The sequence below is a fragment of the Nuphar pumila genome, chromosome 2 (genome assembly GCF_984573655.1).
Source record: "Nuphar pumila chromosome 2, dmNupPumi1.hap1.1, whole genome shotgun sequence".
Lineage (NCBI taxonomy): Eukaryota > Viridiplantae > Streptophyta > Magnoliopsida > Nymphaeales > Nymphaeaceae > Nuphar > Nuphar pumila.
In genome coordinates this window covers 57,802,522-57,820,246 of record NC_143250.1, presented here as the reverse complement: position 1 = coordinate 57,820,246, position 17,725 = coordinate 57,802,522, and the positions used below count along the sequence as shown (strand labels likewise).

General features: G+C 38.0%; 1 protein-coding gene and 1 pseudogene across 4 annotated transcripts in view; one reads left to right on the top strand and one right to left on the bottom strand.

Moving 5' to 3' along the window:
- The first annotated feature begins 1,477 nt into the window (after positions 1-1,477).
- The window catches only part of LOC149845517 (mitochondrial import inner membrane translocase subunit TIM17-2 pseudogene), a 35,362-nt pseudogene continuing 19,114 nt past the window's right edge, over positions 1,478-17,725 (top strand). For 2 of the 3 annotated variants that reach the window (XR_016430199.1, XR_016430198.1), the window contains exon 1: positions 1,478-2,286. The product of XR_016430199.1 is annotated as a mitochondrial import inner membrane translocase subunit TIM17-2 pseudogene, transcript variant X3 (transcript). Of the gene's footprint in view, positions 2,287-5,087; positions 5,760-17,725 lie in introns of those variants that run through there. The other variant, XR_016430197.1, reaches the window with a different exon arrangement.
- The window catches only part of AAS (Pyridoxal phosphate (PLP)-dependent transferases superfamily protein), a 35,341-nt gene continuing 23,829 nt past the window's right edge, over positions 6,214-17,725 (bottom strand). Inside the window, exons 10-13 of the mRNA XM_089995805.1 lie at positions 10,479-10,543; positions 7,665-7,788; positions 6,839-6,976; positions 6,214-6,679 (exon numbers count right to left, since the gene is read on the bottom strand). Coding sequence (XP_089851931.1) covers positions 6,551-6,679; positions 6,839-6,976; positions 7,665-7,788; positions 10,479-10,543 — 456 coding nt within the window. The 3' untranslated portion in view covers positions 6,214-6,550. The remainder of the gene's footprint in view (positions 6,680-6,838; positions 6,977-7,664; positions 7,789-10,478; positions 10,544-17,725) is intronic.

Here is a 17,725-nt window from a genome sequence, read left to right as displayed (position 1 = left end):
ATTTTTAGTTTTAAGTCCAGGAACATACCATTTTGGTTACACGTCCCTATATTTTTTGGTTAGATGCGAATATATATTTTTAAATATTAAAATATCAAAAATAAAATTTATTGAATTAAAATTTAAATTCTCGTGAATTAAAAAAAAAATCAAACTTATGTCATAGGACATGACATCTTGGTGACGGATCCCGAGTAACATGAGTGGACAAGACCAACATGTGCGGATCTTATTTTGACACGTTTTAATATATTAAAGATTATTTAAGTCTATGACAAACGGGGCTTGTCTGGCACTGCACGTCACCTTGTGTTGGGTGGGACGTTGCAAGTTTGAATCCCAATGGTATCAGTTGTATAACTGGTAGGGGTCTGCCCAACCCCAGCTTTCTCTGTCAAAAAGAAAAAAAAAAGGAATTTGATGTATATTATTGTGTTACATCTCATATCTAACGTGATTTGATATTTAGGGGGCATTCGTTCCATCCCATTTCACAGGAAAGTGAAGACTCATAAGAAAGGGCATCACTTTCGTATGAAATGGGGCTATTTTGCACAAGCAATCTAATGAATAGTTGCGTGGGATTCTTGCAGTACCACACAATTTTCAATGAAGCGCTTCCTGTGCAGCTTGGACATGGATACATATGTCTTGAATCAAAACCAGACTCAGATACCTACTACCGGTATAGATGGTCTGTGGAATCCGGCTCGGATCTGGGTTGGAACCATGCCCGTTTACATTGATCCCTGCATACTAAGTATGCAAATGGATTGGATTTGGATCAGCTAAATACATGGGAGAGTTGGATCCGGATTGGGTCAGAACACCCCAAAAAACACAAAACCCCAATACTGAATCCAACCCATTTGCATCCCTACTGCATACACCTACAGGTGCAAGTGGATCAATTAGGGGTTGGCTCATGTCATATCCAATTATGTATCCAAAATGCAAACCATAGATTTGAATATGAGACTGGATCTTAATCATATTCAATGAGGTAAGATTGAATCCAGATCCAAAATATGTTGGGTAATGCTGAACCCTCTGAAAAAAGAATAAAAAACAAATCCTTTTTACATCTAAAATAAATGCAATGGGGTTAGATTTTGGTTCAAATGGAAACTAGATCCGACATGAAATACTAATCCCAATCTGATTCAAATCCATACATAATCTATATAAGGTCAACTCGAATGAACATTTGGATCTAAATTTAAGGTTCCAAATCCAAAAACTATGTTAGATTTGGAACGGAAATCCAACTACGGTTCAGACCTGGTCTGACCCGGTCCTGGCTCAGGTCTAGTGTGAACCAACCCGGGTTCAGATCAAATCTGAACCGACTAGTTCAGGCTGTCACGGAAATAACAGGAATACCCTTCTAGAATTTCAAGCGTGCGATTTCCATCGCACGTGCTAAACGTACAACGTATAAATAAGCATCCCTAGCCGCGATCTTTCCTTCGAATTCAGATTCTTTCCTCACTCTCTTCATTTTTAGGGTTTTATCCTCTGAGCTCCGCCTCTGTCCCCGGCGGTCTCCTTCCTTTTCCGTCACCGGAAAAAGAAAAACCCTAGAGGACTCCTTATTTTTTCGATGGGCACGCCGGAGACGTCGAGGGAGCCGTGCCCGGACCGGATCCTGGACGACATCGGGGGAGCGTTCGGGATGGGCGCGGTGGGCGGCTCCGCCTTCCACTTCATCAAGGGCATCTACAACTCGCCGAGGGGTGAGCGAGTCGCCGGCGGCGTCCAGGCCGTCCGAATGAACGCTCCTCGCGTCGGCGGGAGCTTCGCCGTTTGGGGCGGCCTCTTCTCCGCCTTCGACTGCTCCATGGTCTACGTCCGCCAGAAGGAGGACCCATGGAACTCCATCATCGCTGGTGCCGCCACTGGCGGCTTCCTCCAGATGCGCCAGGGCCTAGGCGCTGCGTCCCGGTCGGCGGTCTTCGGGGGCATCCTCCTCGCCCTCATCGAGGGCGCCGGGATCATGCTCAACAAGGTGCTCAGCGCGCAGCAGAACTTCCCACCCATGGAGGAGCCGGTGCCCGCGATGATGACTCCTGGTGGGATATCGATTGGAGGGGACCAGGGGACCAAGGGTGAGGAGTCGTCTTCATGGTTCGGGGGTCTCTTTGGGGAGAAGAAGAAGGAGGGGGAGCCGGCTGGTGGTTCAGCCAAGACGGAGGTTTTGGAGAGCTTTGATGCGCCGAGCCCGCCCATTCCTAAGTTCGAGTACAAGTGAGCGGTGTCCTTTCCTTCCGTTCTTGGGACGTTGAGGTGAGGTTTCTGCGTCTGTTTAATTTCCTTTTCGTTTATTGTTGTTGGTGATGATGGTAATGCATCTATTAATCTTGCATAATTTGAGGGCTTGTTTTATGTCTGTGTTCATGGCCTACGTGGAGCTACTATGTCTTTTTTTTTTGCTGAAGTGTGTTTATTATATGTTTCCTTTTGCTGACTTGTTTTAGGGCATGCAATAGATAGGTGTTGGATTTGCCGTTGTACTTCTGATAGTTACAACGGTGTTGTTTCTCAGATTTTACTGTTGTAATGGTGGGAATCGGCTGATGTACTTTCGATCGTTACGACAGTGTAGGCTCTTAGTGCGATTAAGAATCATTTTTTAATTTTTGGGTATCTATGTCTATTATTGAAAGAAAGTTGCTGTTTGAGATAGGGGATTTCAAACTGTGGTGTACGCTTGTGCAAGATGAATGCCGTAGCTTCATCCATTTTCCTGTTCTCCCTGTTTACTCTTTCGTGTTCCTTTCTTTTTTCTTAGGCTGGCTGCCAGAATAGGTGGTTGGGAACAATTTTCTAACTGTAGGATATTGCAGGCCTTTTATTCCCTTGCTTGTTCTAAGATAATGAAAAATAAGAAAGGCAATCAAAACATCATAATATATTTCTTAATCCATCAACTTACAAAGTGAATAAAAAATGGGGGTACTCTAGCCTACCTGTTCTCTCCCATTGTCGTCCTTCATCCCTCCCAAGTGGAAGAGTTTGTCTTATTACCTAGACTAGTTGAACTGCCTGTTCAAGGATGGACACCGACAATTATATGTGTGTGTGTGATTTATATTTGCTACAATCCATTTACCTACAATCGAGTTGGAATCTCATGATGTGAGTTGTTTTGACACAATCTAACCTCATAGATGTCTTCAGCATGCTCAATTTAGTAGAAATTTACTCTTGGAACATGTTTTTAGATGAAAAGACATGATCGATTGCCCGAAAAACCTGTACACAGGTTGGATTCTAGCGATCCAAAAGCCCGGTTCCTAAAACATTCGGATCACATCTTTAGTGTTAGATGTGAGAAAAAAAAGGGTTGTAAATGCAATTGACTGTAGGAAACATATTCCCATATATATATATATATATATACATACATACATATATATATATATATATATATGTGTGTGTGTGTGTGTGTGTGTGTGTGTGTGTGTGTGTGTGAACAATAGCATTTGATGTCATGAGTAGATAAATTTAAGAAAAACAATGGAAAATACATCTCATAAACTACCAATTACAATATGGAGTGCCAAATATAGAGATTATGTTCAATGAGAATAGTATTTCAAACAAATAACAATGCTCTAAGACTCAGTATCACTCCTCCAAAGAACTTGCATATTCCCACCACATGACATTGACATATTTACAACCCAATTGGTTCTTTAATAATATGTGCTTGAACCGACTTACAACTAAACCAGCTTCTTACTCAAACCTATTTTGTATCAAAACAAGTTCAAACTGGACAACCTCAACTTCGAGAAAATAACGATAACCGTGACGACAACATTATGAATTGCTAAATCTTGAGAAATAAGTCGTGAATCCCACCGGTGAAACTATAACACAATAAACAACCACCTCATCATTGCTAAAAGAATAATGATATAAAAAACACACCGTAGAAGTCTATAAGTTAAATTCATTAAAAGAAAATGCAAGGGAAACAAATTGAAGAGATATCGGTTCACTTTATACAAAATTTTCTTAATTCTAGACCATATATATATATATATATATATATAGAGAGAGAGAGAGAGAGGGTAACTTTTTACCTAAAGGTGGTAAGGTGCCATGATCTAGCCATGGATGTTAAGCCTGAATCCCTAGGAATAATTGAGGGGGAAATATAATGATTGAATGATTCTTACTTTAGTAGCGAATCAAGAGATCTCGGTGGAAGGCTTTGGCCTCCCCTGCCTGTCAGTCCTAGGTGGTTAGGAAGAATGAAATTTTAAAAAAGCTTTAGATGATTTAGGCCCGTTTTACTTGAATCTTTATGAGTTGTTGATTATGGTTTATGGAATTCGGATAGGATGCACTTGCATCAATGAAATATGTATTGCTTGTTTTGGACCATGAGCTTCACTTTATTGTCGGCATAAACTATAGCCTCAGGCATACTTACGGGCGGTAGTGTAGCCCACAAAGGCATATTCACCAGGCTAGTCACGGGTATAATCCCAGTGGTGACTGAACAGTTGTCAGAAATATCACCCTTCTCTTTTTTGGATATGAACCTAGATTTTTTTTCCTTTGATTAACAGTTCTTTGACTTGCTTATCATTATTAACTTTGTTATTGGTAAAAACAACACCTTTATAATTTGTTGATCTCTACTCTTTGTGAAACTCGCATTGTACACTTCTGCATTTGTTTTTTCGAAAGACACTTTTGCATTTGTTTCTTTTGTTATTTCCAGCTCCATTATTTTTACCATACTGTTGCATTGCCGTTATGGTATTGGGTAACCGTGCTCAGGATGCTAGGATAGGTGTTTGTCCATATGATGCACCTTTTAGTGTAAGTTTAATCGTGTCCCTGTCTCTGTTGATTTGGTGCTTGGCGTTCTGATTCCCTATAGGTGGTGTGGAACTTGAAACGTCACTACATATCCTCTTGGTTGTGTTTTTGTTATTTTATGTGCTGGTATAGGTGCATGATTCTGCACTGTTTCTTTATGAAATGATATAACTCTGGAGGTCAATTTCCTTGGCCTGATGTGAACTGAAAAGGTTGCCCTCATTTGGACGCTCTTTGGTATTTGTTAGGTTCGAGTACAAAATAAAAAAGTGTCTTGGGGGACTTCGTGAACTTCAGTCAGTCGGGCCACTCTTCAGAAAAAACTCAAGGCGATGCACACCACTTACATCATCCCTCAGGCCGTCTCTGCTGTCAATCATACCAATTTTTTTTTTGATAGGCAAGCTGGGGTTAGGCGGACCCCTACCAGAACAACAGCCGCCCCTTAGGTTCTTCTGAGAAAGGCTGTATATTATTTTGGTTCTGAATGATAAAGGAGGATACTTATGTTCAATTTAAGCTATGTTTCGAGCAAGCAATGATGCGGATGGTCCATGGGACTGGTGAGCTCCTTAACCATTGATAGTCGCCTTTCTTGTTAACCTGTGATTACTGATATGTCGGCGCTTATTTTTGTACTGTTATTTCCAGTTCTGAAACATTTTACTTCTATAAACAAGCTGGTTGAGCTTGGCTCATTTAGCTTGGACTCGTAGAAGTACGCTCAGCTTGGTTAGCTGCGATAATGAGCCAATTTTTAACACTTCAGCCTGGGTTTGTTCAGCTCGTTTACTAGCTCTAGTTAAAAGTGGCTGTCCTTTGCTGGAATGATGAGTTGATTTTGCAGAAACCAACTTCACAACGAGTAGTTCACCGTCTTGCAAGTCGCTTGAAAAAGTCGAACTTTCAAAAACTATATAATTAATGTGCTAGCAGAAATAAATCGCCTCATTTTATTGGCCTTTTTAATGGATTCAGTGACATGGTCAGCTTGGGGATATACTACAAACTATAGTTACCAGGAAGTAAAACGGGTACAGTAAGCGATTACATGAACCAAAAGTGGGGAAGTGAATGTTAAAAAGTAGTTTCAAGCGAAAAGCGGGAGTTGTTTTGAAAATGTGTGAGAAGTGAAAGGAAATGTGGAGGAAACGAGTGGAAAGCGAGGGAAGCAAAAAATAAATATTAACATGAACATCACAGAAAAACGAGGGGAAGTGAGTTTCCCCACCCCTCTTATAGGGACAGTTCTGGAAAGACATCCTATGGTTGGTCTGGTTGGTGGCCAAGATATTTTTTCCTCAAGATAACTGTCTAGGAATAATTTTGTACTCATAAAAAATAATAATTTTATTATGAAAATTATGCAGACACTTTTTCTGGAAAAACAACAAAACAAATCATCAATGGTTACCATCAACTCAAGCCCAATAGCAGTCGTTTCTGGTATTTTAAAACAAACTAAATGGAAAAGGCTACAACGTCCTATTTGGTATAGATTCTAGATGGACCTGACAGTGTCGTTGATCTAAAGCATTTCACTTTTAAATTTCCCTCCCTCACATAAATATCAATCCCTACTGATTTGTTGTGACAATGGGAAAAGGCTATAAGACATATTACTTGGGAGCGAAACCATAAATAACAATCAACTCCAGCTACTACCAGGAATATGGGATCGTATCTTAGCAAATGAACTTCAACCCCAAGTTTATAATGCATACTGCTCCAACAGCAGAATGGCTTTTTCCTGCAACAACTTCCATGCAGCCTTGACATGCCTCTTTTCTGTCAATGGTGCACCGACAACAAAACGCAGAACAAATTGACCAGATAAAACCTGCGCAAAATGAAGATAAACATCTGTCAATTTCGTCACCACAAAAAGATGGTCTGACTAGCCTATGTTTCCCAGGATTCCTTTAGAATGATTTCTCACTATTTTGCACTAAAGTTTGCGCTTCATTTTTCATGTAGATAATGCATGATTGAAACTCACAGTGTGAGTGATAAAGATTTCTCCACTTGAATTTACAGCCTCCAATAAGTTCCGATTGAGTCTGTCTCCATTATCAGGACTATTAGGCAGAGGCCGGAGACGAAAGCATAAGAGTGCAAATGTTCGAGGTGTAACGACCTGCATGGTCATACATAAAGTGAATTACAAGATTTTCAGTTGCTGTTAAAGAGTTGCTGCTGACTGTCTTAGGAATGCCTGGAATTTCCTCATTCATGAGTTAAATTATGCTACAAAAATCAGAATGTATGATATGTAAAAGAAATAGATCACACTGTTCAGTTTTAACAAAATTTGAGACAAGAAATTTTAGTTTGTAGTCTAAGTCAATGATCCTATTCTCAAAAGTGAGCCAACTTTCTCACAATATGGCATTTTCAAGAAACATAAGTTTCTTCCTACAAATGGATGTGACAGGTGAAAATGGAATTGTACGCATGATCACGATTTAGGTTTGCCCAGTCACCTGTCTCACAGATTTCCGGTCAAGGGTCAACAAGTGGAAAGTGCCCAAAGACACTGATATCTGACCTAAAAGTGACACCAGTATACTGGGAATGCCAGGTTGTCAGCTGCAAGTCAGCCCAAAATTGAGAACCTAGTAAGTCTGGGTCTTTGAAAGCAATCCATATGACAGCTTTATGTTGCAAATGACCTCTTACAAAAGGGAAGAACCAATCTTGATGACCATTAGTTTAGCCCATTGCGACCATCTTCATATCAATCATTGACAAAGACACTAGCTTCCAATATTAATACAGATGACTAGATTTATAAACTCAGGCAGGATATAAGGAAAATGCACTACCTCAAATCTAGGATCTGCAATAAGTAATTGCTCAAAATATTCAGCCAACTTGATATGACCACGTATATAATTTTGTAGGTTCTCTAAACCATAAAGTCGCAAGACCATCCACAACTTCAAAGATCTGCAATCAAAAACCCAAAAATAAGTTTCCCAACAGGAAAAACTGTGTTCAACTTTTGAACCAGAAATGCTAGATCCTGAGTCAAGTAATCAAAGAAAATGGAGCTAAGGATCAAAAGCAGAATTCTGAATTTCATTTTCCAAATATCAGCATATAGATTGAATGATCACATGCAACAAAATCTTTTGGCTTGCATATTTTCACCTTGCATGGTGAAATAAAAAGTATTCAGGCTTCTTTTTCTTCTACAAGGCAATATATGCTATAGGTAAGACCAAATCCAATTTGCTAATAAAAAATGCTGATCCAGTTTTTATTAGGAGCCAATTTGGTGGTGTTTATCTTTCCAGATCTGATTAGATTCTAGCCTATTAATAAAAAAAATGTTGTCCATGAAAATAATGTTTCTACAAACCAAATGGCATTTACGAGCATGAGACCAGAAATTTGCATCACAAAAGCGTCTATTATCTGGCACACTCTGTTCCTCTACCAGAAGAACCAAAAATAATCACAAATGATGTGAAAAGCAGGGAAATTTAGCATGAGAAATGACTTATACCTAAGGTGCCAAAAAATTATAGGACAGACGCCAGTGGTGGACATGGACTAGTATCTGAAGTAGCATTACTAAGTAAACAATGCATGTCTGTCATGAAAGAATAGAAGAAATTAAGACTACACACAAGTAAGCATGTTATCAAAAGGGACTAAAGAGCATCAGAATATCATCTGAAAAAGGAACCCAACAGGAAGTATGAGACAAACTCTTTATAAAATTATCCAAGATAGGATAAATGCTCAAAAAACATCACATCAGGTATATATATATATATATATATATATATATATATATATATATTCTTACAAGTCTAGAGATATATCTTCTTTTCAAGGAATCATAATATGTATCCATTTAATCTAACCCGTCACTAGTTGGTGGCAACATATGAGAATTATTCCCAAAGACTAGCAAAAGAATAGATGGAATAAAAAACAAACTTCCAAGAAAAGTGCATCCCAAAATACAGATAGCAACAAATTTACCATATAAAGACTAGTAAGCTACCTCCAGGAATGCAAACAGATAAAAGCATGGTATGAGAAGCTTCAAAGATTCACCTATATTTCAAAGCTTAGCAACATTTCTTGTGGTGCATAGCTTTGTAATTAGGTGTAAATTGCATGAAATAAATGGACTTTTCCATGTTGTCCAGCTTCACAATTGTTAAGGATCTAGCATTGGCTTGTTCTGCTTCCCAATTGAAGCGACGAGCATAATCGATTTAGATTGGAAATGTGACTTATATAGCATCAACATTTTTCTCCCTATATATATATATATATATATATATATATATATGAAGCTGGGGTAACACCTGGTGGGATTCAAACCCCAGACCCCTTGGTTGAGATAGCGAGACTCTAACCAGTCCAGGCATCTTACATACATGGTTACTAATCTTTGGAGGACAAAGAAGCATAAAGCCCTCACGTTCTCTACTGTCAAGGACTCAAGCAAGAACTGAGTTGTATGCAAGATCATTTGACATTGCCTTCTTAGAGACTTTTAGGCTTAGGTAGTTCACGTTGCCATATTACAAACATGTTGCCTTCACATATATTTTCTAGCTGCATTCCCATCATCATCATCTAAACAGTTCATGTCAAGTTAAAAACCAAAGCCAACCAAGTTGGATCTGCTATTATCAAATAAGTGTCCGAACTCAGGTTGGCAGAAACTCCCAACTGAATCGAACCAGATTATGCTCCTCCTTACCAAATTCCACTTTAAATGTGAAAAGGTCTGATCATAATTAGACAGTTTTGGATTAAGATCTTTAGTAGATTTGCATTTGGAAATCCCTTATCAGGTCTAATCGCTTATCTAATAGGATCCAGTATCAGCACAAAGTGGTACATTATTCAATAACTCTAATAGCTTGCTCCAAGCTCATAAAGAAGAATAAAACACAAGGACAAAATACTCTTTCATGTAACAAAATTCAAAAGCATAGAGGACATACAATGGAGCAAGAAAGATGCAATAAAAAGATAACAGGAACAAATTCTTTCGTATGATAAAATGCACAAAGACATGATCACAAACAAGAATGATCAGATGCCCATGAAAGAACAAAAATTTAATAAACAAACTACTTGGTACCTATGTCACACGGACCCGACACGGGTGCGGCTTCGGACACAGGGCGGACTCAGTCAACCAAGTGTCGGATTCGGTCAACACACCGCGGCCAAGTCCGTCCACATTTTGGACTCGGTCAACTTTGACCGAGTCTATTTTTGTCCATTTTTAGGGCAAAGATGTATAAAAACAAAAAAAAAAATCGATCTTTTTATATATTTTAAAAAAAAATGTATATATATATATAGCCAAGTCTTATTATTGTTATATATATATATATATAGCCGTGTCCCCTAATGGGCACAACTTTGACCGAGTCTTATTATTGTTATATATATATTTATATATATATATATTTATTTATTTATTTATTTATTTATTTTAAATATATATACATATATATATATATAGCCGTGTCACCGTGTCCAAAAATTTTGAAATTGCTCAGCACCCGTGTCGCACCCGTACCCATACCCGCACCCATGTGACATAGCTTGGTACTAACAATATGAGCAGTAACTAAAGGATATTTTGCAGAGTATACCTGAACCTTCGTCCAAGAGGAATTTGCCAATCCTTGTAATCTATTGCAAGATTTTCTTCTGAAACCTAATAAAAATTGACAAGTTATCATCTAAACAAAGAATTATTTCCTACTGTATTTCAAGACGCCAGCAACCTGATCTAGATAATAATGGAGAAATGGAGAGGCTCAACAAATATAAACATAACACTTTTGAAATGACGGCCACCTGAAATCATGTGCCATGCATCCAAAGAGGCTAAGAGACGGGCAACCAGATGCCCAAAGAGTCAAAGACACAGAGATGCTAGGGTTTGTGTATGCAACACTACTATTGAAACTTCAGCGTGCATATGGGGACGTGTGCATGGCATGCATATTGCATACACACACAGAGCAACTCATACATAACCTATCTGCATGCAGTTCCTGTGGTTTTAGATTCCAAATGGAGTCCCAATGATGGATTTTACAAGGAATGACTATGAGGCATGTGGGAGGAGCATGCTGTTAAGTCACAAACAAAATTTGGAAAAGCTGATCATGATCCAAAATTTATGACAAGTTTTCTCATGCATTTTATATACTTGCTTAGAGCTCTAACAAGAAAATATGCCCAATCATTTCAGCTCACTAAAAAATCACTATATTCTTTCAACATAACTGAAAGGGTATCCATATAATCATTACTATATCTTAAAATGTTTTTCATTTGAAAGATAAGGGCCTGTATGTATGATGCTTTTTTATAAACTCACTTTAATAAATTCATTTTGAAAATAGATTTACCGATAAAAAAATTTCAAACTAACTTTTGGTGTAGCTGTTTGGATGCTTGAATGGGTTTTGTGGCATGTGTTGCCGCCCACGTGTACACCCACCCAAAGCCTCCAAGTCTTCTTCAACACCTTGCAGGGGAAGAATCAGCACCCCTCCTCTACAAAGGGTGCCACAAGAGCTTCAACATGAAGCCGGAAAACATACCTCTTGATGGGCATACCATGGCAAAAACTTTAGGATTTCAGGCTGGCGAAGTTAGCGGGACCAGAACTCAGCTGATCGTACTCACAATCATGAGGGGGTCGAGAGGGTGTTAAGGTGTATGTATATATATATATAGTAGAATGTATTTTGGATAAAAATGTATTTTTATTTTCTTTATTTTTTGTATTTTTCATGCTATATATATTTATGTACATAGTAAAATGTATTTAGGATAAAAATGTATTTTTATTTTCTTTATTTTTGTTATTTATTTTTTTGTATTTTGCATGCCCTTTATAGGGCATTTTTGTCTTTTAGTTGGGTCATCCAACTAGCCATTAGCTCTAACGGCTAGCTCTTCTCCCTCTTTTGTATATAAATGGGACTAAGTCCCTTGTACATTTTAATGCATTCTTTGTGCATTTGAATTATTAATAAAATATTTTTTTTTAAGAGTGTTTGTGTGCTCGCTTTGGCCCTTGGTGGCTCTTGTGCTTGTGCCCATAGTGGCTTGTATTTGTGTCTCTTGTGAAGTGTGTGGGCTCTTTTCTTATTTCATAACATGGTGAGCCTTGAGCTCATGATTCTTGGGATACTTGTGATCAAAGTGCTCGTGAGCTCATAGATCGTGGGTTGTGAGTACGTGGTGTCTAGAGAGCATTGCTATCCACTATCCATTCTTCTTTGTCTTACTCTCATTCTTCATCATTATAGAGGACAACAATCAGTGTTATTGCCATTCCTGTGAAACTCAATGACACCTACGACATCATGTGGGTTTTTATTATGAAGCATCACATTAGGGAAAAAGGGCTAAGAGGATTGGTAGATGGTACCGAAAATGAACCACCTCACCAAAAATGACAATAGAAAAGAGGTTGCAATGAAAGGAGATGATATGAACAAGGTCATTGTCGACTATGAAAAGAAGTGGAAAGAATGAAAGATCAGTCATTCCAAAATCATGTCATGGCTCATAAATAGTGTGGATATCAACAAGTGTGTGAGCTGATGCATAAAAGTATCTTCAAGACGTGTAGTCTTTAAAGTTTAAAGGATATTGCACATGTGTGCAATCTTCAAAACAAAGTAAGAACTATGATTCAAGGGGATATGAGCATACACGAATCCTATAATGTTGTATCTCTCATTTGGGATGAACTAGCTCTTCTTGAGCTCAAGTGGCATTGTCTTATGCACATTGAGCTCCATGAGAAGCAAGTGAAGGCAAAGCGCTTCTATCAATTCATTAATGGACTTAGGCCCAAGTTTAAAGGTACTAAGTCCATTAAAAACACTTGAAGAATTGACTATGGAGGAGAATAGACTAAATAAGCATGCTATTAAAAATGAAGATTTTGTGTTAGCCATGTCTAGGCCCGAATCCAACACACGTACCTACACGCTGTAATGAAGTAAGCAGAATTACAAGAACAAAGTGCAAAAGTGCATACAAGTCCACGAGTGGATAATACAAAGGCACAATATAAGCATAAAAGTACATAAGCAAGTCTACTAAGGGACAATACAAAGAGCCAACAAAGGGCAACACAAACAAATAAAAGAATAAGAGATTTATTGATAATACACTTGAAAAAATATTTTAAGAATAGGAGGGAGAGAACCCCTATTTATACACAAAAAAGGAGAGGGATTGACCTTGGGGAGCTCCCAATTAGAGTCGTTGGGAGCTCTCGATGACTCTATGGCCTGAAAGACCATAGAGCCCCTCAAGGAACTCCCTAATTACAAAAGAAAAAAAATTAAAAATTAAAAAATAAAATAAGAAAATAAGAAAATAAGAAAAATATTGTTTTTAATAAACAATATTTATTACATGTGAAAACACACAAATGCCCCAATAGGACATTTAACTATTACAAGATCAAAAAATAAATATATGAATACATGTATATACATAAGAATATATATAATTATATATACACATACACATATTTTAATACCCCTCCTTAAACTTACGGTGAAGTAACCACAAGTTTATTAAGGAGAAAAATAAACTGAGGAGCAAGAAAAGCCTTGGTGAAAAAATCAATCAGTTGGTACTCTGATGTAACATACGACAACTCAATAGTCCTTCTCAGATATTCATCATAAACATAATGAAAATTCATCTCAATGTGTTTGGTTCGCTCATGGAAGGTGTGGTTGCTTGCAATATAAATTGCACTCTTATAATCGCAATGCATCTTTGAAGATTTTGAGATTATTATTCTCATGTCTCTGAGAAGGCTTGTTAGCCATACAAGCTCCATAATTGTCTTAGCCATCGCACGATATTCAGCTTCTGCTGAAGATAGAAATATTTTTTTTTGTTTTTTGCATCTCCACGAAATCAAAGAATCACTTAAAAATAAACAAAAACCCGTAGTTGAGACTCAATCATTGGGATTTCATCCCCAATCAGCATCAGTATAAGCATGCAAATTTAATGAAGATGAGGATAAGAAAACTCTCTTTGTTATAGTACTTTTGATATATTTGACAATTCTTAATATAACACTCATGTGCACAGTGGTCGGAGCATGCTCAAACTGGCTGACAGAGTGAACTACATGAGTGATATCTGGTCGAGTGATGGACAAGTAAGAGACCCAACAAGTTGGCGATAAGGTATAGGATCTTCAAGCAAAGTCCCATCTTCCAGCCTTAATTTAGCATTAATCACTTCAGGGGTTTTTATCTTCTTGTCATCTGAAATACCAGACTTAGTATAAATATCAACAAGTTTTATTAGAGAAACAATGTACCCTCTAGGAGAGTATGCAACTTCAATGCCTAAGAAATATCTCAAAAGTTCAGTCAGACATATTAAAATTTTCTTTTAAAATATTCTTAATATCACAAACTCACTGCTTGTCGCTTCCGGTAATTATCATATCATCTACGTAAAGTAGAAGAATAACAACTTTAGAACTTGTACTTTTGACAAAAAGAGCAGTGTCAGTATAGCAAAAATAAAAAGTCATATGAGTCATCACATTACTAAATTTATCATGCCAAGCTTTAGGAGCTTGTTTAAGACCATACAAATTTTCTAACTCTGCCTGTGTATAACTGTTGTCGGTCCCAAGCCCGGATAAAGGAGGAGGGTTGCGGTAGGCCAGTGACAGCCAGCATAAAAACTTAGTCATACCCTATGAATATGAACCAATATGAGAATTTCGTTGGGGCGTTCCCTACTGAGCGATGTGTTGTACTCTATAGGCCCAGAAGCAGTGATAAATGGGCAAGGGTTGCTAGGTCGTCGCCCGGAAGCGACGCGTCACCCCGGCGCCCGGGTGTGGTGTCAAATAGGCAAGGGTTCCCTCACTTTGTTGGACGGATGGGGGGTAAAGAAGTTAGTCCAAGACTATAAAATTAGGTTAGCCACTTGGAACATAGGGTCTTTAACTGGTAAGTTGGTAGAGTTAGTAGATGTTATGTGTAGGAGAAAGATTGATATTTTATGTCTACAAGAGACCAAATGGGTAGGTGAGAAGGCAAAAGTGATAGAACCTTGGGGATACAAGATTTGGTATACAGGAATAAATAAAAATAGGAATGGAGTAGGGATTGTTATGAGTCATGAGTTTATAGATAATGTAGTTGAGGTCCGTAGGAAGGGTGATAGGATTTTACTTATTAAATTAGTATTAGGTAAGAATACTATTAATATTATTAGTGTTTATGCACCTCAAGTAGGTTTAGATGATTCCATTAAGTGTCAATTTTGGGAAGATTTAGATGGATTAGTACAAGAGATATCTTATGGAGAAAAGCATTTCATCGGCAGTGACCTTAATGGACATGTAGGCATTAGTAAGGATGAATTTGAGAGTATCCATGGAGGCTATGGTATAGGAGAAAGAAACGAAAGTGGAGAAAGGATTTTAGATTTTGGTTTGTCCTATGATATGATCTTAGCAAACACTTGGTTTAGGAAGAGGGAGTCTCACCTAGTAACATTTAAAAGTGAGGTTAATACGAGTCAGATAGATTTTTTTCTACTTAAAAAGATAGGGGTTGTTGCATCGATTGTAAGGTTATACCGGGAGAAAATGTAGTTACACAACATAGAGTCTTAATTTTAGATCTTAGAATTAAACAATGTCGCAAAAGGGATAGACATAGGATAGATCCTAGAATTAAGTGGTGGGCACTGAAAGGAGCTAAACAAGGAATGCTTGTAGAGCAGGTAGTTAAGGAAGCTAATTGGTGTCTCAAGGAGGATTCAGAATCAATGTAGAATAAGATAGCGGGTGGCATGAGAAAGGTGGCTAAGGAGGTATTGGGTGAGTCTAAAGGCGGTGCACCGCTAGGTAAGGATACATTATGGTGGAACGAGGATGTCAAATTAGTTATTAAGGTTAAAAGTGAGTGTTATAGAAATCTAAGTAAGAGTCGTGATAATGAGAATTTGGAGAAGTATATGATAGCAAAGAAGGAAGCTAAAAAAGTAGTTCGAAACGTGAGGGATAAGGTATATAAGGAGGTTTATGACAAGTTGGATACCAAAGAGAGCAAGAAGGATATTTATAGGCTTGCAAAGATGAGAGATAGAAAATCGAGGGATCTGGGTATGGTTAGATGTATTAAAGATGAAACACAAAGGGTTTTAGTCAAAGATAAGGAGATTAAGGAGAGACGGAAAGATTATTTTGATAAGCTATTTAATGGAAGTCATGCTCAGGATCTTGGAGACTTGTCCATTCCTTTTCATGAGATGAATCGTGACTTCATGCGCAAGATTCAAAAGAAAGAAATTGCAGAGGCTTTGAAGAAAATGAAATCAAGAAGGGCAGTTGGCCCAGATGGTATACCTATCGAGGCTTAGAAATGCTTTGGAGAGAAAGGTTTAGAATGGTTGACAAATCTTTTTAACAAGATTTGGCGGACAAATAAGATGCCTAATGAGTGGAGGAAGAGTACTTTGGTGCCTCTATATAAGAATAAGGGTGATATACAAGATTGCACAAACTATCGTGGTATAAAACTCATGAGTCATACTATGAAACTTTGGGAGAGGGTGATTGAGTCTAGGTTGAGGAAGGTTGTCATGATATCGGAGAATCAATTTGGTTTTATGCCGGAAAGATCAACTATGGAAGCTATACATCTTCTTAGACAAGTTATTGAGAGAAATAGAGAGAGGAGCAAAGATTTGCATATGGTTTTTATTGATTTGGAGAAGGCATACGATAGAGTACCTAGGGACATTCTCTGGTGGACAATGATGAAGAAAGGTGTTTCTCTCAAGTACATTAGTATAATTAAGGATATGTATGAAGGAGTAGTAACCAATGTCCGCACTTGTGGAGGGGTGACAACCAATTTTCCTATAACAGTTGGGTTACATCAAGGATTTGCTTTAAGCCCTTTCCTATTTGCTATAGTGATGGATGAGCTTACGAGATCAATTCAAGAAAATGTGTCGTGGTGTATGTTGTTTGCTGATGATATTGTTTTGATTGATGAGTCTAGAGTTGGGGTTAATGCTAAGTTAGAATTATGGAGACAGACATTGGAAGCAAGAGGTTTTAAGTTGAGTAAGAGTAAGACAGAATATATGGAATGTCGGTTTAGTAAGCAACGAAGTAGTGATGGAAGTGTAGTGAAGCTTGGTGAGCAAGAAATACCGGTGGATGATTGTTTCAAATATTTGTGATCTATCATTCAAAAGTATAGAGAAATTGATGGAGATGTAAATCATAGGATAAAGGTTGGGTGGATGAAATGGAAAAGTGCAACCGGAGTGTTGTGCAGTCGTAGAATGTCATTGCGGTTGAAGGGAAAGTTTTATAGGACGACTATTAGGCCCGCTTTACTATATGGTACGGAATGTTGGGCTGTCAAGAGACATCATATTCAAAAAATGAGTGTAACTGAGATGTATATGATTAGATGGATGTGTGGAAATACAATAAAAGATAAGATTCAAAACGAGGAGATACGTAAAAAGGTAGGCGTTGCACCCATTGAAAATAAGATGAGAGAGAATCGTTTACGGTGGTTTGGACATATTCGGCGAAGGCCTAATGATGTTCCAGTTAGAAGGATGGAGAAATGGGAAAATATATTAGTTAAAAGAGGTCGGGGTAGGCCTAGGAAGACTTGGAGGGAAATGATAGGAAAGGATATGAATGCTTTGAACCTCACCGAGGACATGGCATTGGATAGAAATGATTGGAGGAGAAGGATTCATGTGGAAAACCCAAAATGATTTTCTTTGTTGGTTCATATCGTCGACCCCAATTGTTTTGGGATGAAGGCGTAGTTGTTGTTGT